The sequence below is a fragment of the Caretta caretta genome, chromosome 8 (assembly GCF_965140235.1).
Source record: "Caretta caretta isolate rCarCar2 chromosome 8, rCarCar1.hap1, whole genome shotgun sequence".
In the NCBI taxonomy this organism is placed as follows: domain Eukaryota; kingdom Metazoa; phylum Chordata; order Testudines; family Cheloniidae; genus Caretta; species Caretta caretta.
In genome coordinates this window covers 100,156,918-100,182,590 of record NC_134213.1, presented here as the reverse complement: position 1 = coordinate 100,182,590, position 25,673 = coordinate 100,156,918, and the positions used below count along the sequence as shown (strand labels likewise).

General features: G+C 41.0%; 1 protein-coding gene across 3 annotated transcripts in view; it reads right to left on the bottom strand.

Annotated features, from left to right (window-relative positions):
* The window catches only part of BEND5 (BEN domain containing 5), a 1,404,194-nt gene that overhangs the window by 1,295,161 nt on the left and 83,360 nt on the right, over positions 1-25,673 (bottom strand). For all 3 annotated transcript variants that reach the window (XM_048861237.2, XM_075131860.1, XM_075131859.1), the window contains exon 3: positions 24,643-24,767. In XM_048861237.2, coding sequence (XP_048717194.1) covers positions 24,643-24,767 — 125 coding nt within the window. The remainder of the gene's footprint in view (positions 1-24,642; positions 24,768-25,673) is intronic.

Genomic DNA, 25,673 nt, shown 5'->3' with positions numbered 1-25,673 from the left:
TCTCCACTGCTGCAAAGAAAACCGATTACTTATTGTCCTACCCTCAGTACAATTGATCACTGTCTTCTTATAACAATCTTTTCCATATTTGAAGTTTATGTCCAACCTCAGTCGTCTTTTCATTAAACATGCTAATTCTTTCAACCTTTCTTGGTAGGTCATGTTTTCTAAATCACTCATCATTTTTTGTTGCTCTCTACAATTTATCCACATCTTTCCTAAAGTGTGGTGCCCAAATCTGGACATAGTATTCCATCTGAGGCCTAATTAACAGGCATAACCTCTGTTCACCTCAATCCAAAGTATGATCAGATATTATGTATTTGAAAATTTCTGAGTCACACAAACCATAGAAGACCACAGATGCAAACTCTGGGGTAAGTCAATCTGTCAAGAGGAAAAGTTATTGCAAATGTCCATAACCAGAAACTTGAGAATTCCTGCAACTGTATTCCTTGCCTTCCTTGCTGTACAACTTCTGATTCACTGAACCATCTATTCTCACTTCTTAGGGTCATCTTATTTTATCAAGTCTAAGAACACACCCTGAGCTCAGTGTATGGATTTTTTTTAAAAAAGAGAAAAAATTACATAAGAGTTACCCAACCTCAACTGCCATATTTAAATTGGCTGCCCTCCAATTTTTTATTGGTGGGATTGGGGATGCTCTGAAGCATTGATTCTTTTATACCTCTTTTGCTGATCTCCAGACAGACCTATCATACATGGAGAGTCCAGTAATTAATGAATCCTTTAACATTCTTCTCTGGCTGAACCAGGGAAGCACCTACCCATGCATGAAGACACCTATTTGCAGGGCAGCTCAGTAAATCCCCACCCATATATTCCTAAGATCCCAGCTGCTAACTGTATGAACCCAATAGAAAAGGAGTACATTCCCCCTTCAGGATAAGGAGCAACCTATTTAGCTGCTAGTACCTTGGGGCACACAGTTTCCATAGTTAAGTAGACTCAGAGAGCCATTTTGGTTTTATCATGCCCACAAGTGGCTGCATCTTGGACTCATGGCCTGACAATGTAACCCAATGCTCAGTGTGTGTTACAATACCACATCCACAAATGCCCATAAAACTTAAATCTAATCCAAGCCAACTAAAAATAGGAATACAAATATTTTTACTGTACATTTATTGTCTTTTCTTTTTTCATGTAATTGAGTACAGCCACAGTAATTGCTCTGCAGAAAGCAATGCCTGAAATTTATTACTTCAAGATCAAGCTTTTTAGTTACATATCTAATTGCAGAATATTTCTTACATTCACTATCACACAATATATACAGTTAGTGAAAACCAGTATCCAGAATAACTGATGGGACTGAGACCATCTTCCTCCTACAGTTCTTTCTACTCTTTCCCAGCAGACACACCATCAACTCATTGCCTCCTATTTCCCCCGCACCACAGGAGAACCCTGTGCTTTCTTCTCTCCCACGCTCCCACAGTGTGGAAGAATACCCTTTTTTTTTTTTTGCTTTGCTTTCTCTAGTCAGTATACAACCACAACCACACAGTACTCCCTCTGCACTTCAAAAAGCACAGAGCCGCACCCCCGACCTCTCCTTCCCTTTCTTCCCTCTAGTCTTCAGATATCACCTTCAGGCACTTCTTCTCTCCCACTAATACCTCATTCTCTTACTTAATTTTTCCATGACAGACAAGGTGGATGAGGTAATATCTTTTATTGGACCAAGCTTTTGAGCTCCACCAAGCTCTTCTTCCATGGCAGATAGACGGTTCAGCAACAGCAAATAGAGTCTGGCCAAGGTGGGTCTCTTGAGTTATTGGCAAGGGCAGAAGTGGTGAGATCCCTACCATAAGAGAGTGCAGGCAGGACATGTTGCTGGAGACTCCCAGGCGATCTGCAGACATATTCAGATTCTGAATGGTCTAATGGCAAATTATGCCCGCCAAGCAGAATAGACCACAGCCCCAGCAGGCAGGTTCTCTCTGCTTCTGTTCCCATGTACTCAGACAGTAGGGGGCAGGGGAGCAGCAGCCACAGAGAAGCAACAGAGGCACTGTCAACAAATCAATGGTCCCCGCCTGTTGAATACACAAGCCCCTAGTGGCTGGAGGCCACATTACAGTTCTACAGTCAGAGTAAACTAACACACACTCCTTAGTCTCCTTCATTGTACACCGAAGGGCAGGGTTGTAACTACAATGGTGCAAGTGGTGCAATCACACCAAGGGCCGTGAAGTTATGGAGGCCCAACTAGTAGCAGCCACTCTACCTTAGGCACCATGGTACTGACACTACAGTCTACCTATAGGAAAACAGGGCTCTGAAAAGCAGGAACAGGCTATTTCCGGGGGGAGCGTTCCTGACCCCTGCCGGGGATCCGAGAAGCAAGAAGTGGACCCCAACCAGGTTGCTGTGGAAATGCTCCTGCCCCCTCATGGGCTCCAAGAAGCAGGAAACAGCCCCCAGCCAGGATTCTAAAGAAGCATTCTCACCCCTCCCCAGCCACTCCCTGCCCCTAGTACGTATAACACTGCAGCTGTGGCTCAGGCCCTGATAGGCTCAGGACTGCTCCTGGTAGCATTGCCAGGGTGCTGCTGCCCACGGCTTCAGCCACAAAAGGAGAAATCTACCCAGCTGCATGTGGGTACCCAACCTACACCTGCCACTCTGTGCCTGGCCACATGGGGGACAGACTTGGCACGGGAGGAGTTGCTGGGGGCCATATGGGCTGCAGGTTCAGGAGGATGGGGTGGGGTGAAAAGTGTGCGGAGGCCAGGTAGGGAATGCCAGCTGGGATGGGCTGGGAGGGCAAACTGGGGGGGAGAAGCTGGGGGTTGCGAAGTGTGTGGGGGGCTGGTGGGATGTACCCAGGTCCTGTTGTGGTTGAAATGAGTGGCTCCAGGGGAAGGGTTGCGAGGATCAGGGGCCATTCCCTAGGATAGCCCATGTCCAGGGCAACAATCAAGATATCTTGGATACCTCCTACAGGGAGGCACTGTGATATGTATTGGTATTTGTGTCACTTGTGTTGATGGGGGAGGGGGTGTTAAAGATCAGCTCTTTCCTGATTTCCGTCTTTTACCGTTTCGGTCTTGCAGAAACACCCTTCCTCCTGCCCATGACTCATGACCCCATCGTCACTGCCTCCTTGTGTCCTGGGTCCCAGTGAGGGAGTGAGCCCTGCTTGGGCGGTTGAGACAGTTATATTTCATGTGTTAGTGGCCCGTAGAACTCCCTGCCACAGGGCATCACCTGGAGTCCAGGCAGGCTGAATAATGGGGAGTTCCACCCCATGACACAGGAACTGCCCTGTCTACCAGCCAGGGCCCAGTCAGACCAATACCCAGCCTCCAGTCAGTACCAGCTGGTTCAGAGCCAGAGCAAGAAACCCATTGGAAAAGGTGCTTCTGTCTTCTGCACCAGTTATTGGGTTGTTATAATAAACTTAAGGGTTTATAGCCTTCCAAGGACTTGTCTACAAGGGCATATTGACTGGGATGGCTATTCCACAATAGGTCCCTGTGTGGACACTATTTTGGAATAAAAATAACTTTATTCCAGAATTAGTGTGCACCCCGCAATAGCTATTTCAGCCAATTTCCACCTATAGACAAGTCCTTGCACTGTGCACTATTGAATTTCACCCCATTCCTGTCACTCCAGTCTTCAAGGTCACCCAGTTCTTCCTGTATACAATTCCAGTCTTTCTTTGTATTCATGATGCCTCACAACTTTGTATCATCAGCAAATTTCATTAGCACACTCCTACTTTTTATGCCACAATCATTAACAAAAATATTGAATAAGATTGGTCCCAAGACTTATCCTTGAGGAACAGCACTAATAACCTATCTCCAGTCCAACAGTTCACCTTTATCACAACCCATGGCCCTCTCCCCTGTAGCCAGTTCCTCATCCACTTTACAATTCTTGTACTAATCCCCAGCTGAATGTGCTACATGGGCAATGGCTGAGTCAATGTTGCTGCAGAAGGCTTACTCTTTGAAGTTCTTAAAAAGAAAAGGAGTACTTGTGGCACCTTTGAGACTAACCAATTTATTTGAGCATAAGCTTTCGTGAGCTACAGCTCACTTCATCGGATTCTACCTGGATTTGTGCTGGAAATGGCCCAACTTGATTATCATACACATTGTAAGGAGAGTGATCACTTTAGATAAGCTATTACCAGCAGGAGAGCGGGGTGGGGGGAGGTATTTTTTTCATGCTTTGTGTGTATAAAAAGATCTTCTACACTTTCCACAGTATGCATCCGATGAAGTGAGCTGTAGCTCACGAAAGCTTATGCTCAAATAAATTGGTTAGTCTCTAAGGTACCACAAGTACTCCTTTTCTTTTTGCGAATACAGACTAACACGGCTGTTACTCTGAAATCTTTGAAGTTCTTGACTCTCTAATTTTTAACTTTGCAATGGTAAGGTTGCATTCGCTCTTTAAGATACAAAAGTTTGATACATTTACCAACCAAAAGGCTAGAAAACAACAATTTTACTTAAATTTTGTATAAATGTGTAAAAAGAACTTTTCTGTGTGTTGATAGCCTGCATATTGTGTTCATGTATTTGTGGATAAGATGGATATGTTCTGATTTTCCAAGATGGTGAAGGTAAGCAAAATTTTACGTTTCAGATTCAGGATTCCTAACCTATTCTTGCACCCTCTGGGACCTTGCTACACCCTTGCAGGAGGGGAAGGTTTTATATAGAAGGAAGTCTTTTATACCAGAACATTTAATTAATCCAATCATGTTGTGTGTTTAGAGTTTGAGGCTTCAATAATCTTGATACAACATCTCTCTCAACTTGTGAAGGCCCAAACATGATATATAACACATTGAGTAACGCTACACTGCAATCATGGGGTGTGACTGCAGCTCATGTAGACATATCTGAACAAGCTTTTAGTCTAGCTATCTTGGGTTTTAGACCACTGAAGCCACAGCAGCCCATGCCTCTATCCAAGATGTGCAAGCCAGCATCGAACTCTAGGTTAATTCTCATGCAACTAGCCTGTACTGAAGTGCATACTGCCGCAGTTTCACTGTCACCAGTATCCAAGCCAGCTACATTAAAGTTAGCTCAGGTATGTCGACACAAGCTGCAATCTCATCCCATGATTTCCATGCAGACATAAAACCCTGCAAATGACAGACACACAAACACAATTATTCAGGCAGAAAACTTTAAAAAGATGGGGGATTCATTCTGTTAGTGTAAAAAACTCTTTCTATAATGTCAGTTCCATGATTCTACATTTCTAATGTAAATAATTTTCAACAATAGAAATGAGGCTACATCAAATCTGTGTGGAACACAAGTAATTTGGGGACTAAAATAATGGCACTTGAGAGGTATGCTACATGATATAACAAATAAGAAGTTCTTACATGGAAACAAAACTAAGAGTGTCACATCACTGATATCATGATCATCTTAAACAGCATTGATTTTGTTTATGGCATTTATCATACATTTTTGACATTCTGAGTGACAGACGCCACCATAATAGAAAATTAAACACACCTGGCTATTTAGTTTCCCTTAAGCAAAAACCAGTGTTAAATTTGAAATATAAAGTATGTTTGAAGTAATTACAAAACACTGACAACTAAAATGTTCTTGCAGACACCAGGAATAAAGCATATGAATTTAACACTGTCTTGGCAAGAAAGAATATTTCATTAGCGCAGCAGTTGTCTCATTTGAAAGACACTAAGAATGAATATTGTCTATATCTAGTATCATATCCGTATTCATTACTTCTTTAAGGATGATACGTGTCATGGCAGCTTTGGGTAATTTAACGGAGATGCACACTATACTGCACTTACCACAGCTTCACATATACCCTCAATCTAGACTAAGTACAACACAAGTATTGATCCAAAATAAAATTATATGTACTTGAAAGGCTTCCAACTTGGTAATAGAATCATTTACAAATCTAATTTTATACATGACCAATATAGGCACAAGTTTCCTTAATGGCAAAATTACTTTCTTTGAAGACAACAGTGTGTTCAATTGATTTTTCTTTTTAAAAATGTTGAGAGGAACACACAAGCTATATTACATAGACTTTATGTGACTGTACCATTAAATAAATAACCACTTCAGCCACCAGAAGTATCATCTAACCCTATGTAGTTTTGACTTTTAACAAAATTGTTTCAATACCCTACATAGAGATCAGCTGAACTACTTAGGAAAATTTCACAGACCACTGTCAAATATGATGTATTTTCTGATATATGGACATGTAATTCAAACCTCCTCCTTAACAAAAGAAATGTACCTATACTACCTTGTGTTATGATCCCATCAGCTCTCACATAGTAAGCAGTCTTAGGGCTGGATCAGTATTTCTTTCTTTAAACGTGTAAACATCTATTCCAGGTTCTAGGCATCATAAACATCAAAGCTGACTCTTTTAGATCTACCAGCTGCCTTAGATACTATTGAATATAAGGTACTGTTAACACAGAAGTGAAACAAGATGCACAAGTGGCTCCATTCCTGTGTTTCTTGAGAGGTCTCAAACATTAGTACTGGCTACTTGCATACCTGCCTTGAGTGGTCACTTGTGGGGTTCCACACATTATATTATGTCACATCTTATGTTCAAGATACACAAAGCCTTTAGGAAAGTTAGTGACACAACACGGTTTGTGATGCCTACTATACTCAGGTGGAAGATGTCTGTGGAAGTGATACACAGTGTATTTGACAGTAGTGTTTCAGTAGATAGAGTTCTTCCACCAGTCATAATTTCTCCACAAATTCTCCACCTTAATGTTAGAGGTCAATGAGCTGAGGGAAGTGGTACCATCTTTCAGATGAGACAAAAAGCCATGGTCCTGAACACATACAGTCATAGAAGATATCATGCATATTGCACGTAAGATGAGTGTTAATGCCCATGTCACAACCAAATTCCAATTCTAGTAACCACAATCTGCCTACTTAAACTTCAGTTAGCGATTATCTTCGAAAAGTCATGGAAGACATGTGGGATTCCAGAGGACTGGAAAAGGGCAAATATAGTGCCAATCTATAAAAAGGGAAATAAGGACAACCTGAGGAATTACAGACCAGTCAGCTTACCTTCAGTACCCAGAAAGATAATGGAGCAAATAATTAAGCAATCAATTTGCAGACACCTAGGAGATAATAAGGTGATAAGTAACAGTCAGCATGGATTTGTCAAGAACAAATAATGTCAAACGAACTTAATAGCTTTCTTTGACAGGGTAACAAGCTAAGTTCCCTGTAAGCTGCACTGCCGCGCAGCAGTCTATTTAGCACCACGCAGGCACTTAGAGAACGTGTCCGGGGACCCACCTACCCCGGTCCCAACTCGCCCTGCGACCCAGACCCACCACGGCCGGATCGGGCCTATGCGCAGCCCCAGGCACAGCCAGAGTAGCGCGGCCCCAGGTGCAGCCTGGGCAGCCCTCCCCTAGCCCGGACCGGCTGGGGAAGGGGTGCCTATCCTGCAGCCCCAGCCCCCGAGCTCCCACAGCGGGGACAGGTGCCTCTCCCCCCAAGTCCAGATGCTGCTGCAGGGAGAGCGCACTGGGGGAAGTCCCACCATATGAATTTTGTTGTGCACCAATATGGAGGTGGTGTGTCACATATCAAAATAGGTGATGTGTACACATAACAAATGGAGGTGATGTGTACACATAATAAAATTAATTCTGCACATGGGTGGAAAGAATTAGAGGGAACACTGGTAAAAAGCCTTCTGGAGAGGGAGGAAGCAGTAGATGTGGTATATCTTGACTTTAGTAAAGTTTTTGATATGGTCTCACATGACCTTCTCATAAACAAACTAGGAAAATACAACCTACATGGAGATACTATAAGGTGGGTGCATAACTGGGTGGAAAACCATTCCCAGAGAGTAGTATCAGTTGTTCACAGTCAAGCTGGAAGGGAATATCGAGTGGGTCCCAAAGGGATCAGTTCTGAGTGCAGTTCTGTTTAATATCTTCACTGATGATTTAGATAATGGCATAGAGAGTACACTTATAAATTTTGTGGATGATACTAAGCTGGGAGGGGTTGCAAGTGCTTTGGAGAATAGGATTAAAATTCAAAATGATCTGGACAAACTGGAGAAATGATTGGAAGTAAATAGGATGAAATGCAATAAGGACAAATGCAAAGTACTCCTCTTAGGAAGGAACAATCAGTTGCACACATACAAAATGAGAAATAACTGCCTAGGAAGAAGTACTGCAGAAAGGGATCTGGTGATCATAATGGATCACAAGCTAAACATGACTCAACACTATTGCAAAAAAAGCGAACATCATTCTGGGATGTATTAGCAGGAGTATTGTAAGCAAGACACAAGAAGCAATTCTTCCACACTACTCAGCACTGATTAGGCCTCAACTGGAGTATTGTGTCCAGTTCTGGGTACTAGATTTCAGGAAAGATGTGGACAAATTGGAGAAACTCCAGAGAAGAGCAAGAAAAATTATTAAAGGTCTAGAAAACAAGACTTATGAGGGAAGATTGAAAAAACTGGGTTTGTTTAGTCTGGGGAAGAGAAGACTGAGGGGGGACATGATAACAGTTTTCAAGTACATAAAAGGTTGTTACAAGGAGGAGGGAGAAAAATTGTTCTTCTTAACCTGTGAGGATAGGACAAGAGGCAATGGGCTTAAATTGCAGCAAGGGCAGTTTAGGTTGGACATTAGGAAAAACTGCCAGGGTGGTTAAGCACTGGAATAAATTGCCTAGGAAGGTTGTGGAATCTTCATCATTGGAGATTTTTAAGAGCAGATTAGACAAACATCTGTCCGGGATGGTCTAAATAATATTTAGTCCTGCCTTGAGTACAGGGGACTGGACTAGAAGACCTCTCAAGGTCCCTTCCAGTCCTACGATTCTATGATTTCTAGCTGTAAATAGTTGTGTAATGTTGCTGTACTATGTTAAATGCCCGCTATATTCAAACCTAGAGATAGTTTCGGAGGAACGTTAGTGATCCCTGCGGGTAGGTTAGGTTCTTTAGGATGAAAGGTGCTAATATAAAAATAGTGGTGAAGAGCCACAGAATGTAAGAATGTTATCTGTGATTTGTTGAGGTGTGTTTCCTTGAATGTCGTAGTAATAGAAGTAAAGGTAATCTTATATTCTAGGCTTATTAAATGTGTCACCACTGCAACGAGACATTTGGTGAAGATCCTTGGGCTGTTGATAACCCAAGCAGCTCGACTCTGTACTGAAAATATGAGGTCCCTGTAGTCGGAAGAGAGTCTGAGACATAAGCTCTTGTATCAGAGGCCTGGTATGAGGCCTGAGGCCTGGGCTAAAGTAATGGTCAGAACTTGCTAATATAAAGCAAATCCTTAGGCTTTAAAATCAAAAACAAAATACATTTGATTTTACTCAACCAACCAGATTAATGGGAAAATAAAGACACAGGCCAACATTTTCAAACTGAGATGCCTAACACGAGGCACCTACATTCACATTTAGGCACCTTCATAAAGGGGCTACTTTTCAGACACAATGAGCACCCTAAACTTCTACTAAAGATGTGATCAGTTAAGTCAATGGGAGCTGGGGGTGCCCAGTATCTCTCAAAATAAGACCACTTATGTAGATGCCTAAATATGTATATAAACACCTAATTTTAGGCACATAAGTTCGAAAATTTTGGCTAGACTTCATAACTTTCACTTACTTCCTACAAGGTGGCAAGCATGTCTCAATACTCTGATATGCTCTGTAACAAGATGGTAATTTCTAGGGCCCTGTGTACAACTGCAGGATTCCTTTGTTGAGCCACCATGGGACAGGTGCTAGGACCCTTTAAAAAGTGCAGGGTGATTATTGCTCACTTATGCTGGCAGGTGGATCTTGTTAGCTCCAACCTGGATAGAAGAGGGACTGGAGTATCTCTTTGGGACAAAGGAATCTAAGGGCAGCAACAAAGACAAAGCTTAGACTCAAATTTATGTTTTGTTATTGTTGCTTGAGTTACTAACAACATCAAACTCCAGGAAGGTAGTTAAGTTTAAACTATATACAGTTTGTGTATGCTCTTGTTTAAAGCAGATTGGGAATTCTACCTGCTTATATGGCCCTAGGTTGATTGGTTTTTGAACTTCAATACGAAAATATGTTTATCTGCTTAAATATCTTTAAACCTATTGATAGACAAACACATTTATGTGTATAATACATAAACAAATGCATCTTGGGAAGACTAAATAACACCATATTCTGAAATCAAGGATTTCCTCTAGCAGCTTTATACTGAAAACGGAAGCCAGGAAAATTATGCATTCTCGAGAACTTAATGTAGTTCTTCAATAGCCAATGTGATCTCCTTTTCACCTTCTGAGAAATGCTGCTTTGTTCCTTTTGTCACTGAAGTCAGTCTTTTTGGTTACCATTTTTGCTATGAGATGGACAAGTGAGCATCAGATACTGACTGTTCAGATGCACCTTTCCTTCAGTTTATTAGAAATAAAGTACTGATGAAAACAACCATATTTTCTTCCTAAATTCAACTCTTAATTTCATCTGAGTCAAGAGATTGTGTTGCCACTGTTTTGCCCAAATCTCCTGATTGCTGATGAAGGAAAACCCCATTGATGTCCGATGGGCTCTTTGTATTTGCATGTTAATTTCAATAGAGCAGTAGCAACTTCCTAGGCATTAACAGGGAAAATTTCTGATATACGTCACTCCTTTACAAGGCATTACTAACTGGATATTTTAGGGGAGAAACTTCTTGCAAAAGGGATTCATTTAAAATTCTCTTTGTAGTTGAGGAGTATTCCCGCTTAGTCCCAGCAATATTGGTTTGATAGAGTGAGTGGTACAAAAATTCATTTTTTTCCTAAAGGCAGAACTGACCATGCATCTTCGCCATTCTCAAGACGCGGGTGAATTTGTTTTCATTTGCTTTCCATCTAAATGTACTACATAAAATATGTTTTCTCAGATTGTTCAGTGAGGGACTACTACTTGTGAATATTCTAAAATAAGGAGGAATCAGTTAAGGAGTTCTTCATATAATGATACTCTTCCAATCTTCAATTTGAAGCTGTTTGTATCTTCTGATAGTATGATAACCAAGTAGTCCCAATGTGGTACAAAGGAACTCCAAGAATCCAATTTAACAGATATCAAAGAATTCTGATGTTTAAGATGCATTTTCTTTTTAGCATTAGTGATTTTTCTTCCTGCCAAGGAAAGTCTTAAACTACCCATAAAACTTTGCATGAAATTTAAATATCAATATTTAATTCCCTTTGGCAGTAGATCAATCCAGCATTACTGATCACTTTGAAACTCACCCATCCTGATGTTACATTTCCATTTCTCCAAAATTAATTTGCATAAAGATCTTCTTTTATGTCTACATCTGTGTTTTACATTACTGATTTTGTAACAGTAATAGTTATAAGTTTGTATCAAAAAGTTTTCATACACAATTAAGTTCCTTTTTAATTGTTTACTACTTAAAACTGCATGCAAAAACTGGGGGAAAAATCAATCATGGATATGAATTACTGTAACTAGCGAATGTAAGACAATTTGCTGTTTTGTACAATAAGCTATATAGTATACTATATACTGTACACTAGAGATACTAAAACATTTCTAAAAGTCAACAAAAATACCATTTTAGAGCCAAGTGTATGAGTGTAATATAAATTTAAATTTCTTTATCAGCACAGAGTCTGTGTTTTTGTTTTTAAAAGGTATTTATTTGAAAGTAAATTTTCTTGTACTACTTACCTAGCTCTTTAATCTGAATCCCATTGATATTCTGCTGTGTTACTATACATTGTTTATCAGACTGATATTTATACTCCCTAAAGCCACTCTCTGTAATCAAGTTCTTATTTTTAATATATTCAAATATGTTGATGAAACTGCCTAAGCTATTGGTTTTGTTGGGATTGTTTACCAGGTCTATGTGAATATCTCTAATAAACGCTCCAAATTCAATTTTTTTAGCCTTTTAATCCATCAAATGAAGTGCGTGGCTAGGCAATGGAGACAGGTCTCCCTATCCATATGTTACTCTATTAATGTTGTTATATGCTTTTCAAGAAATTTGTCATTATTAACAAAACAATGTAAGTCAATATGACAGATCAGAACAAAAGTTAGTGAAAAAAATATTAATTAATATCAGTCCACTGAAGGGGTAAATAAAATATCCCAGAAAAGACAGGGGCAGTTGCAGGCCCATTCTCTGTGTCTTAGGAGAGCCACATGGGAGACAAGTGCAGTTGCATTGTACAAGCGATGACTAGGTTGTGGTGTGTCCATGAATAGGCACCATTAAAATGATGCACTTGTGCTCCAGCCAGGTTTGTAAAGCAGGATGGTGCTAGCCACAGGAGGATTAATAAGGTTATGTGCAAATAATTCAGCAATGAACAAGTTAAGCCAAACTTTGATATAACTGTATGTTTGATGGAATACACTATATAAAATATATTTCAAGCTGGTTATTAAATACTGTTGGATGAAAAAGATAGAGTTCAAATGGGAAACTTTCAGAATTAAACTCCTTAATAGGAAAGGATACACTATCCAATTTACAAAGCTTGTTTAATGTAATGTGCCCTTTCATACATACCACGCTTGTGCACGCACACACACTTAGCCGTCTTTTAAAATGAAGCTCTGGTAGGAATATGAATTTTATAAAGCACTCTGATACTAGTAATTTGAAATAATAATAACATGAAGAATCCCCTCCTTTGAATGGGGAAGGATAATATAAAAAAGTAAATACAATCAAATGTGTACTGACATACAAAGGCGCCAGCTCCCCACCACATCTGAGACAATAGCAGCCGCAGAGAGACATTTGTGGCTCTCTGATACAGGGCTAACTAGCTCAAGTATAAATTAGAACAAAAGGGGTCTCAGTCTAATTTACACTGTTGGCACCATTGGCATCAGGTCTCTGACAACAATGAAGGATTGGGCATACTGAGCTCAAACTACTTTTGATGTGTTTCCTTCTCGCCCTTTCTCTGGAGGTGGAAAGGCACCTGGTGTAGGAGAAAAAGCTGCACCAGTGGAGAATTCACACAAAGGGAAGTTCTCAGCCGGGAATCTCTGGAAGATTTAAAGACAGCATAACATGGCTTTGGCAGGCCATAGAATCCAGTCCAAATAGTAAAAAACGGTTACTAACCTTTCTATCACTGTTCTTCTTCAAGATGTGTTGGGTTGCTCATGTCCTCCATTCCAATGTAGGTGTGCGTGCGCCACACGCACTGCCACTGGAAAGTTTTTCCCTTCGTGGTATCTGTCAGGCTGGCTCTTGTGCTTTGAGTCCAATGTTCCCTCTAATTTTTTCCATCCATGTGCGGAATGAATTTTGTTATGTGCACCAAATTATTGAGGTGATGTGCAGATGTGCGCCACCAGTAGAAACAAAAAACCTAGATACAATATATATATATATATATTTTTAAGTACCATAGGGATAATTACTTTAGCCAGGATAGGTTAGGCATTTTAGAACTCACTACTCAAAGAATTAAATTTAAGAGTAAGAGAAATAAAAATTATGTAATGGATAGACAAGTCAAAAAACTCAAATGCCAGCACTTTGAAAGAATAAAATTACAGAGAATATATGTGCATTGCACGAAGTATCAAGAAGTAACAACAACAATACAAGTACATGTTGGGAGGTGAGTAAGAAAGACAGAGTGTGTGTGTGTGAGAGAGAGAGAAAGAGAGAAATGGTGGGTGGGTGTGTGTGAGTGAGTGATAGAGAGAGAGTATTGTCCTTTTAAGTGCATTCACAGCCTGGCACGACTCCCCAGTGGACTGCAGCTGCCCTGGGGCATCCTTCAGGTAATAAATATTGCTAACTCTCACGCTTTTTTGGTGCTTTTCCTCAAAGCCCCAGTGTGTATACATGGGCACAGGAGGATGATGTTGAAGAAGAAGTGTGTATATACAGCATCCCCTTGAAGTGGAAGCAGCTTTCTCCCATTCTGAGTTACAGTCAGGGGATTAAAATTTAAAACTATCTGTATACCCAAAGTGTGGAGTCCTGGCTGACAGCTCTGACATGGAGCTGCGTGCCGATAGAGAAGTCAGGCCATTGCCCCAGTCCTGGGCAACATCGATCCATCTCCCAGACTGCATTCCTCACTGAAAGAGGCCCTTTTTTCTTATTCTACAGAGAACCCTCTCTCTTTACCAGAGACAGCTCTGTGAAGGTTACTGTCATTCTAGTGTTTACACATCAATTTACAGTGTTATGACTTTATTCACAATGGAAAAAGATAGAAACTCAGGGATTGTTTTAATTAAAGTGCAGAATTTCAGATGATGGCAAAATGCAGCCCAAATGGTGGAGCCTCACTAAAATCCTGAGCACTACAGTTTCTTTTCAGCCCTATGATTTGATGCTGTGTGTTGCCCTTTTAAGTAGATCTGCACTCAAAGCGGACACAGCAGCAGCAGCAGCCACCAGCAAGCTCCCTCCATCTCACTCCTGAGCCCTGTTGCATCCCACCCCCTGCTCTGCAGAGATGGGGTACAGGGGCAAGGGGACACCCTGACATCAGTGTCCACTCCCCGCTCTGCATAGCAAGTGGGAGGCTCCCAGGAGCAGCTCCAAGGCAGAGGGCAGGAGCAGAAAGGCAGTGGGGGGAAGGACACCTAAAGTGCGTGGCACTTGATAGCTTAATGGGTGGTTGCCCAGCCACACAGTTTAGAGGGAACTTAGCTTGTGCCCTGAGGGTACCCAAGTGGGCTCCCCAGCCCATCTCCAAAGTGTCCGTGACCAGGGACACTGAAGGTGTGGGACTCGATAAGGGGAAACCTGCACACACCATCTCCAGGTCCAGCCACCACAGGAGGGTGGAAATCACCAATGGTGACAGTGAGACCACCTTGTTCAGATGGTGCCAGCCTGGTATGTAAACCAACGCTAGCCAGGATTGGAAGGGCCTTAGATGTAGCCGTGCGTGTTGCATGACGCAGGTGCAAGATGCCATGTGCCCCAGAAGTTTCAAGCAGTTTCTCACTGTGGTGATGGGGTGATTCCTCAGGTTCAGTATGAATCATAGAATCATAGAATATCAGGGTTGGAAGGGACCCCAGAAGGTCATCTAGTCCAACCCCCTGCTCGAAGCAGGACCAATTCCCAGTTAAATCATCCCAGCCAGGGCTTTGTCAAGCCTGACCTTAAAAACCTCTAAGGAAGGAGATTCTACCACCTCCCTAGGTAACGCATTCCAGTGTTTCACCACCCTCTTAGTGAAAAAGTTTTTCCTAATATCCAATCTAAACCTCCCCCACTGCAACTTGAGACCATTACTCCTCGTTCTGTCATCTGCTACCATTGAGAACAGTCTAGAGCCATCCTCTTTGGAACCCCCTTTCAGGTAGTTGAAAGCAGCTATCAAATCCCCCCTCATTCTTCTCTTCTGCAGGCTAAACAATCCCAGCTCCCTCAGCCTCTCCTCATAAGTCATGTGTTCCAGACCCCTAATCATTTTTGTTGCCCTTCGCTGGACTCTCTCCAATTTATCCACATCCTTCTTGAAGTGTGGGGCCCAAAACTGGACACAGTACTCCAGATGAGGCCTCACCAATGTCGAATAGAGGGGAACGATCACGTCCCTCGATCTGCTCGCTATGCCCCTACTTATACATCCCAAAATGCCATTGGCCTTCTTGGCAACAAGGGCACACTGCTGACTCATATCCAGCTTCTCATCCACTGTCACCCCTAGGTCCTTTTCCGCAGAACTGCTGCCTAGCCATTCGGGCCCTAGTCTGTAGCTGTGCATTGGGTTCTTCCGTCCTAAGTGCAGGACCCTGCACTTATCCTTATTGAACCACATCAGATTTCTTTTGGCCCAATCCTCCAATTTGTCTAGGTCCTTCTGTATCCTATCCCTCCCCTCCAGCGTATCTACCACTCCTCCCAGTTTAGTATCATCCGCAAATTTGCTGAGAGTGCAATCCACACCATCCTCCAGATCATTTATGAAGATATTGAACAAAACCGGCCCCAGGACCGACCCTTGAGGCACTCCACTTGATACCGGCTGCCAACTAGACATGGAGTACTGATATAGCTCTGAATCTGGTGATGGCGGGTGACATAGCCAATGGACTCAGCACATGCCAAGAGAATGGCAGTCTTTAATCTCTTCCAGAAATTTTCATTATCATCATCTGCTGTAGGCATAGCGTCAAACTTCTCTTAGAGACACTGCTGAAGTTTCTCCCAAGTCACTATATCTTAAAGGGACTTGACGTTGAATTTCTTTTGTACTGATTTTGCCTGCTTGCATTGCCTTGAGACGATCTGGAAATTGATGATTGATCTAACAAGGTGATGGTCTGTCCAACAGTCATCAGTTCCATGCATGGCCCTCGTGATGTGGACATCCTTCCAATCTCGAGCTCTAACAATAACATAGTCAAGAAGGTCCCAATGCCTGGAGTAAGGGTGTCTCCAGGTGGTCTTATACTTCTCACTTTGTCTAAAGAGGGTGTTTGTGATGATCAGGCCATGTTCTACGCATTTGCTTAGGTGGAGGATGACTTTGGAGTTGGCCTTTCCTACTCCTTCTTTTCTGATAGTACCATTCGAGAGATCTGATTCCTGCCCAACTCTAGCGTTAAAATTTCTGAGGAGAATGATCTTGTCCTCCTTGGGAATATTGGTCAAGACTCTGTCAAGATCTGTATAGAATTGTTCCTTGATATCCTCGATAGAATCAAGCACTGGGGCATACATACTGTTAACAGCAGCATCACCTCCCAGGTGGTCTAGTGGTTAGGATTCGGTGCTTTTACTGCTGTAGCCCAGGTTCGATTCCTGGTCAGGAACAGAGCTCTTCAATTTTAAGACAACTATCATATGGGTCACTCAACAGCATCGGTTTGTGGCATGCCATACATAGTTTGACACCCTGGGACAGAGGTATATCCCAATAGTCATGGCAGGCTAGCCCTGCAAGGCGAGGAACACTACTTAACTATGCTAACTTAATTCTAATTGTAACTATTTACAATTTATTTTACTGAGAAGCAACCCTTGTGAAACGCACTGAGATAAGCAATGTTCCAGCAACTATTACAGGCAATAAGAAGGAACTGAGGGGGCGGGCGGCCCTATATACCGTGCCATGAGGGCACAACTCCAGGGGGCCACAGAGTTGAACCAATGGTTACCATTGAGGGGAAAACTTTCCAACATTGGTGCACACAGTGTGCATACACTTACGTTGGAATGGACATGAGCAAGCACTCGAAGAAGAACCAGTTTTTTCCTGCAGATATAATTAATTACACTGCACTCTCCAAGGTCAAGATAATAAATGAATATTGTTAAAAATCAGACAGTGATTTTTTTTAAATTACAAAAAAGAAGATTACAGAAAGGCTAAGGATCCACCAATACTAGCTCCCTGCATTGATAACAAATTGATCATGTGCCCACCTATCCTATAAATGATCCCTGTTTCATATTCTGAAGGATGGTGAACCAGCCATCTCTCTCTATATGTATACTGTATGTTATAGACCGATTGAAAGAGAGCATGCTGAGAAGAAATTCTTCCTGATGCAACATTTTGGGTCTTGAGCTAACTTTTATAGAATTCATGGAAAGAATCACAGTGTCATAAATGAGAGTTGGATTGGACATCTGATCAATTTTAACCCTGTGTTGGTTAATAGAAGGGACTATAGGCTAGCATCTAATGCCATTTATACCATCAAACACCATTAGCACCTGTCTATTCTTTTCCTCTGGACCAGTAAGGTGTATTGCATCAGTCCTTCTGGGGGCACATAATTCCAAACATTAACTTTGTACTCTCTGATAGGGAAAAAAGCCCTTCCGGATAATGGTAATTTTGTGTCCTGTGTATAGACATCATCCTATAATCAGGGCCATAATTTGGAGGAACTGTTGCCCTATTTCTGCAGAACAATGTGAACAGAAAATTTGCAGGAAAATGCTTTGCAGTTTCCAAGCTATTTTCTTTTGCAGCAGGTTTGGTTGTTTTTAAATTAGATATGACACTTATGCTCATCAGAGATGAGCCAAAGTAGTAAGGAGAACTTTGGGTACTTACAAGAGTTCATGGTATCTGCAGGCCCACTGTTATAAGCCAAATAACTTGACACCCACTGACATTTCAAACATACTATTCTGCAATGGGGGAATTTTCATAAGTTTTTGAACTCTTCCACATCAAGAACAGATATTCATGGAATGATTTCACAGCATTGGCAAACACCTATGGGTTGATTCTCCTGTCTAATCCCAGTGGAAATACTGCTTTTGAATATGGATTTCTCATCATGGAACAATTGTTCAGAGTATCCACATGTGCAGCAGTTATTTTGGGGATACAGATGTGTAATATGTATGGAATGTGACCACAGTTTAGTACACTGATCATAACCCTCTTGCTGTTATCTTGTACTCCTTTTGTCTGCTTGTTGTATTCAACTGTTATCTGTCATATTTTTAGATAGTAAATGCTTCAAGACAGGGTCCATTATGCATTACATTACCTAGCACAATGAGAGTCAATTTTCTCTGGTTGCAGTCTCCGGGTGCACTGTAAAATCTTCCAATTCACATGTAACAGAATAATTTGTTAATTTATAAAATATAAATTTAACTTTTTTGTTCCAGTTCTCAGGTGCATACACATTTCTTGCTGATGATTTCAAAGGCATGCCATCTTAGAAGTAAGTCTGGATCTGAAGCAGTAAGTACATTACTGGTACATACTTAAAATATAATCTGGGTGTTACATTTGATCCAATTTGAGGTTCTATAGAAAAAAAATTAGTAAAATTATGGATGATGTTGTGAAGGCCACAACTGAAATTAATGGGAAACAAACCTGGCCCAGTAAAGAATGTTATCTAGAAATAGTCAGCAGCTTTTGACACATATATAATTAGAGAAATTGGAGGCTTTGCCCATGGGACCATGTGTTCCACAGCAAATCCTATTTCCTTCATTCTCTTTCATCGTTATTGTAAGTATAATCATTGTATGATTACAATCCTTATGCATAACATATCAGTTTCTTTTTGTACTTTCCAATATTGGTGTTAATTGAATTCACTTGACCAAATGTGTAAAGAAATTCACTGCTCAGATCTTACCACTGATAGAGGACTATCTGATCTAGGAGTCTGAAACCATACACTGGAGACCAAAAGGTCAAATTCTAGATCATATAGATGTTTGCTGCCTTTGCACATGCCAGTTCTTTATTCACATAAATATAACCTTTTAACTATTCTTTTTCATTATTCTTGGTTAAAAAAGAATAAAATCAAAGAAGACAAAACAACATAATGACATAAAACAAATAGTGTACAAAATCAAAGTTGGGGGGAGAAAGTAAAGCTTATTACATAGTCTTCAAGCAAAACAAAATATTGAAATCTCAGAAATATTAACAAGCCAATAAAATATACTTATCATAAAAATATACCAAGAATAATTAGGGCTAGTGCTCTGACTGCCATGAGAGAGATCTGTGTTCAATTTTCTTTCCCAGGGCTGGGAAGAATCAACCCTGTCACGTGGCCATCACACAACATATATATAATGGGAGGAAGGAAGCAATAGTTTTGAAAGAGACCTATGGGTGATAGTAGACAGCAAATTAGGCACACGTTTCCACAGTGATGTAGCAGGAAAAGGCGATCGTTGCAATTTTGGGCTGTATATTCTGAGCCATCAAGGAACAGGGAGTCTACAGTCCTTTCTCTAGATAGTGGAAATATCATCATACTTGGAATACTCCATTCAGCTCCAGGCTCCACATTACCAGAGACATACTGAGGAAGTCCAACGAAGAGGGACAAAAAATCCAGAGAGCTGGAAGGATTCACTTATGATGAAAAACCAAGGCTCCAAACCAGAAAAATACTTAAACAAATACACAAGTGTTTTATAGATAGGGGCCTAAAATAACTAAACATGTATAGGTAGGTTGAGACACAAGTAATGAGGAATGTATTAACAGTCTACAGAAATCTGAAGGCATCCGATGAAGTGAGCTTTAGCTCATGAAAGCTTATGCTCAAATAAATTTATTAGTCTCTAAGGTGCCACAAGTACTCCTTTTCTTTTTGAGAAAGCTGAATGTAAACACCAAGGATAAAAAGGAATTATTATATAGAATTTTTGCTAAAAATTATGGGATTAAGTTAAGCAAAGATGTATTTAGGCTGAATATCAGGGAACACCTCTTGTTGGAAAGATCAGAAGCTATGGAATATCTCTAGACATTAATGGTAGAATCCCCATCACTTGAGACATTTTAAATAGGATGTACAAAAAAAAATAGAAAATGTACTCCAGGGAACAATCCTACATTGACAGTGAGATGGACTGATAACCTAATAGGTCTCACTTTTCCATCTCTTACTTCTGTGATTCCATTCACCATCCTCAGTATTACAAATGTAGGGGGAAAAGCAGCATACTGTTAAAACTAAATTATTGTCTGATGCTAGAGCAGAAGAAACAAAACAAAAAAGTATATAGCATAACCAAAGGTTCCTAATGCTTGTATGGCTGTTGTCTTTCTACCATGGTATCTTATTACTTTAACTCTCTTTCAGGTTGTTTTACCTTTTTAAATCACTTGTCCCTGTTATGTGTCAATGAGCAGTAGTTTGGTGCAACAGGAGAAAAACAGGATTGATGAATTGTGAGAAACAGTCAGATAATGAAAGATTGTGTCTTGTTTTCTCATGATGCAATTAATTTCTTTGTGAACAGGGACTTTACACAGTACATGATATCAGACAAGTCTGAAGAGGCTTTAATAACAAGCAAACAAAGGGCCAGAAAAAATAATGTCTAGAGAACAGACTTTCAAGTCCAAGTAAACTAAGTGATTCAAATCAAGGATTTAAAGAACTTTAAAATAAAGAAGACTAACCTTAAATGGTCCAGACACTCCATCAGATTTTCTCCCTAACTGGCTGAAACCTGATCAACATTATTTAAATGTGTAGATTTCCTTTCCTCTTACACCTTCTTTCCACTGAATCAGTAATAAATGTCATGTCATATAATAATATTTAATGCTAGTACTAAACTGAGAATTACCTTTAGACAGAAGTATTGGGATGCTTACTTTCCATAGGTTTTTACAAATATATTGTTTAAAGAAGTAGTTTGTGTGTTCTATGATACACTGAACCATATGTTCTTTAATAAAACAAAAGAAAATAATCAAAAAGCCCAAACCAGGTTATACAGTATGTTTGATGTACCAATTTTTAAACATTCATTTAATATAGCTGGGCTTCAAAGACTAATACTGCTTATGTCCCCTAGTACGAAGCCCTAAATAAGGTTCCAGACTAGATTACATTCATGCAGGTCTCATTTTAACGGAAATTGGAGAGATGAAACAAAGATTATAGGAAGACACATTATAAAAACAGACCTCACAAGTCAAACTTAATAGTGAAACCATTTTCTTCCATGTAGACAACTGTGAAAACAAATATCCTGTAAGCTCTAGATATATATATTGTATCTTTCCACCACATCTCTCTGCCTCCTTGAGACAGATTCCCATTCATCTCATGACTATATAATTTGATCATAGTTGACTAAGACACAGCAGGGAGAAAGGGCTGATAAAGTATGAGGCTCCAGGAAGTCAGATAAACAATTTCATGATTTCTAGTTGTAACAAGGATGGGATAGTGGTGGATATAAAGATATTATCCCAGTAAGAATACAAATATCAAGCTTGTGCAAATGTTTTCCTTCTCTGACTAAATAAACTACTTTCCATTAACTGAACATTACACTGATTATGATAAATTCCTTGAGACAGAATGTCAGGATAAAACACAAAGAATGGCACATGACAAGTGGAATGAAAGCTTTGTAGATCTGTCGATATGAAAGTTGGTATATTTTTTAAAATTTAACGCAACTGATAAAGTGAAGATTAAGAAGTTAGTTTTTTGTACTAACACTTTTAATGAAAAAGAACATTTCTATCTTTCTAACATCTAACTTATTTCATGCTTAGAGACCAGCTCCTTTTTCTCTGTGGCTCATTCCTACATAATACTTTCCACTTTCTAAAAGGTGCTAAAAAAATATCTATTTGTAACTCTACCTTGCTGTCCCAACTATGCTTACTGCTGGCTTGAGTCCCAATAGTTGAATGGTTATAACTATGTTCGTTCTGTTTTGGATTCTTTCTCAAGTACTATGCAAGCATTGTTTGCTTTGTATATATGTTAACAAAATAATATTGTGATAGGGTGTTTGGAGGGCCAGGTCGCCTAATGGTTAGTGCACTTGACCCCCCAACCTCTTGTCTTCCTGTCAGAGGGGGTAACAATGGCTGGCTCCTGCCCCTAGGCCAACAGTGTTTGGGCCTCCCACTGTGTCTGGGCCTTTGCCCTTAAGTGGGGCATGGTAGGAGAACCCAGGCCCTCCCTCTCTACTGGGCCTAAATTTGCCATCCTGGGCTATTTCCTACATATGTGCTCCTTCAGTTTGTGGGTATGGCCCCTATAGTTAGGGCCCTACCAAATTCACAGCCGTGAAAAATGTGTCATAGACTCTGATATCAGCCCTCCCCCATGAAATCTAGCTATTGAAGGGGAGGGAGAGAGGCAGGGCTGGGGGCTCCCCAGCTGGGGGCTCCTACCATGCACTGGGCTCCAGCCGATAGCCCTGGTCAGGCTGGGAAGGGACAGGACTTCCTCTTCTCCTGCACAGCTGCTCTTGCGGGGAGATCAGACCCACCTCTGGGTACTTCCCCTGGCCGTAGGAAGCTCTGCGACCGCACTGCAGAAGTAAGAGTGTCCCTGAAGCCAGGGAGGTACCCAGAGGTGGGTCTGATCCCTCCCCCCCCAACGCCCCACTCCAAGAGTACCCATGCAGAGGAAGATGAAGTCTTGTCCCACCCCACAACCCGGCCGGGACTAGCAGCTAGGAGCCCCTGGCTGGGGTGCTCCCAGAAACACAAGGCAGATCAGACCCACCTCTCCATCTGGGAACTTCTCCCAGCTGCAGGAGTGCAGCGCAGAAGCAAGGGTGACCATCCTGCAACCCCCTTACAACTTTTTGACACCCCCCACATGATCCCCTTTTGGGTCAGACCTCCATGGTTACAACACAGTGAAATTTCAAATGTAAACATCTTAAAACGTGAAATTGACCAAAATGAACCTTGAATTTGGTGGGGCCCTAACTAAATAGTCAATAGCATCACAAACAAAGTCCAAATGAGCAGGACCCTCCAAGACAAGCTGTTTCTCAAACTGGATGGTGGTTGGAGAAGGCACTGCTTATGGGCCTTACTCACTGTCTTGTCCCCTCTCAGGCTCCACTTTCTGACTGGCTTCCTGAAGAAGGATTCTTCTCTTTTACAGTCTGTTCACTACTCCTTGCCCGGGCTCCTGAATTCATTTTAACCTGGTCCTCAAGCTGGAGTGTGCTGGGCAGGCCTTGGGGGCGGGAGGGCACTACCTGAGCCCAATATTGCCTTTTAACCCCTGCAGGCCCACTCTGGGGTTTGCATAAACAATCACAAACATATACTAGTTAATACTGAACTGTGGAACTTTTATACTCTGGCTAGCGTACTGGTATCTCTCTCCAACTTAAGTAGTTTAAAAACAAATGCCGATATCTCCTTTTCTCCATTCAGGATTCAAAAGAAAATCATATATTTCATAGGTTTCAGAGTAGCAGTCATGTTAGTCTGTATCCACAAAAAGAAAAGGAGTTCTTGTGGCACCTTAGAGACCAACAAATTTATCTGAGCATAAGCTTTCGCGAGCTACAGCTCACTTCATCGGATGCATTCAGTGGAAAATACAGTGGGGAGATTTATATACTCAGAGAACATGAAACAATGGGTGTTACCATACACACTTTAAGGAGAGTGATCAGGTAAGGTGAGCTATTACCAGCAGGAGAGTGAGGGGGGGACCTTTTGTAGTGATAATCAAGGCGGGCCATTTCCAGCAGTTGACAAGAATGTCTGAGGAACAGGGGGGGGGGAGGGCAATTCTTCAACAAAAAAACTTCAAAAACAGACTCCAAGGAGAGACTGCTGAATTGGAATTAATTTGCAAACTGGATACAATTAACTTAGGCTTGAATAAAGACTGGGAGTGGATGCGTCATTATACAAAGTAAAACTATTCCCCCCGTCACTGTTCCTCAGACATTCTTGTCAACTGCTGGAAATGGCCCACCTTGATTATCACTGCAAAAGGTTTCTTCCCCCTCCGCTCTCCTGCTGGTAATAGCTCACCTTACCTGATCACTCTCCTTACAGTGTGTATGGAAACACCCATTGTTTCATGTTCTCTGTGTACATAAATCTCCCCACTGTATTTTCCACTGAATGCATCCGATGAAGTGAGCTGTAGCTCACGAAAGCTTATGCTCAAATAAATTTGTTAGACTCTAAGGTGCCACAGGTACTCCATATATTTCATAGCGTATAGTCACTAACTACCCTGGAAGGGGATTTATTTTTTGGTTTAATTTTAAATAAGAAAATATCTTTTATTCTCCAATAAAGTAATTGTGAACGAATTATACAATTTAATTTGAACTTACCTGTGACTCTTTCACATTTTCAACAGTGAAGTTGAACCAGACTCGAAAGCGCGGGTTACAGGTATCCGGCCTAATGAACAGGTCATACTCAAACTCTGTGATGTGATCCACACGTCCAAGGTTACCTACCAGAGGATTACGAAATGCAGCAGTTTAACGAATGGCTGATAAACCCTAGCCCAACAACTACATAGAATGGAATTTTAAAATGCGTGACTATGACTGGCTAAAACCAGTCACATGATTATAAGGTTAATTAGCACTTTAACACAGTTCAGAACCTTTTTCAAGTAAATGTCTTTATTAAACTCATGAAGAAAAATACACAAATAAGCGAAGCACATTTAAATAAGTCAATACAGGGAAAAAAACACCAATAAGGACTTTTATAATTCACTCCTAATGACTTTTTACCCTTTCTGACCTTTGATTCTTTCTGTGAATATTGTCCCATCATCCCTTCTGCTACTCAAAATCCCCTCTTTTTTCATATGATCTCTTTGCCACTCCAACCCCCTGCTTATAGGGATTTCTTTCTTCTATTTGCTGCTTATGTTTAGGAATACCTACTTAAAAACAGTGCCAAAAATTCAATTGCTCCCCCTATGGCTGATTTTCAGGACTTCCCTGTTTTCCTACGGATGTTCAAGATCCTCTCTCCTAAAACATGAGGCTATGGGGTTTAGCTTGGGCCCCTCCTGGTTAGTTTTGTGATATAATATTGAAAAATTCAGTCAGAAACTACTTTGCTCCCTCTGGCACTTTTCAGTACAAAATGAAAGCAAGCAACAAATCAGGCTATAGTGGAAAAAGGAGTGGAGTTCAGTGCTGGAGAAACTTGGAAAAGTGCTTTTAAATGGTTAAACTGGCTTTTTTCCTTTGAAGTGCTGCAGTGAGTTTCAAAGACAGATGGCTTGTCTGTCCACCTAATTTATACCCTACAAAATGAAAGGCATTACATTTTTCCTGCTCACACTCATCTAATCAAATTTTGTATTTAATAAAATAACCCCACACCTTTGCTCTCAAAG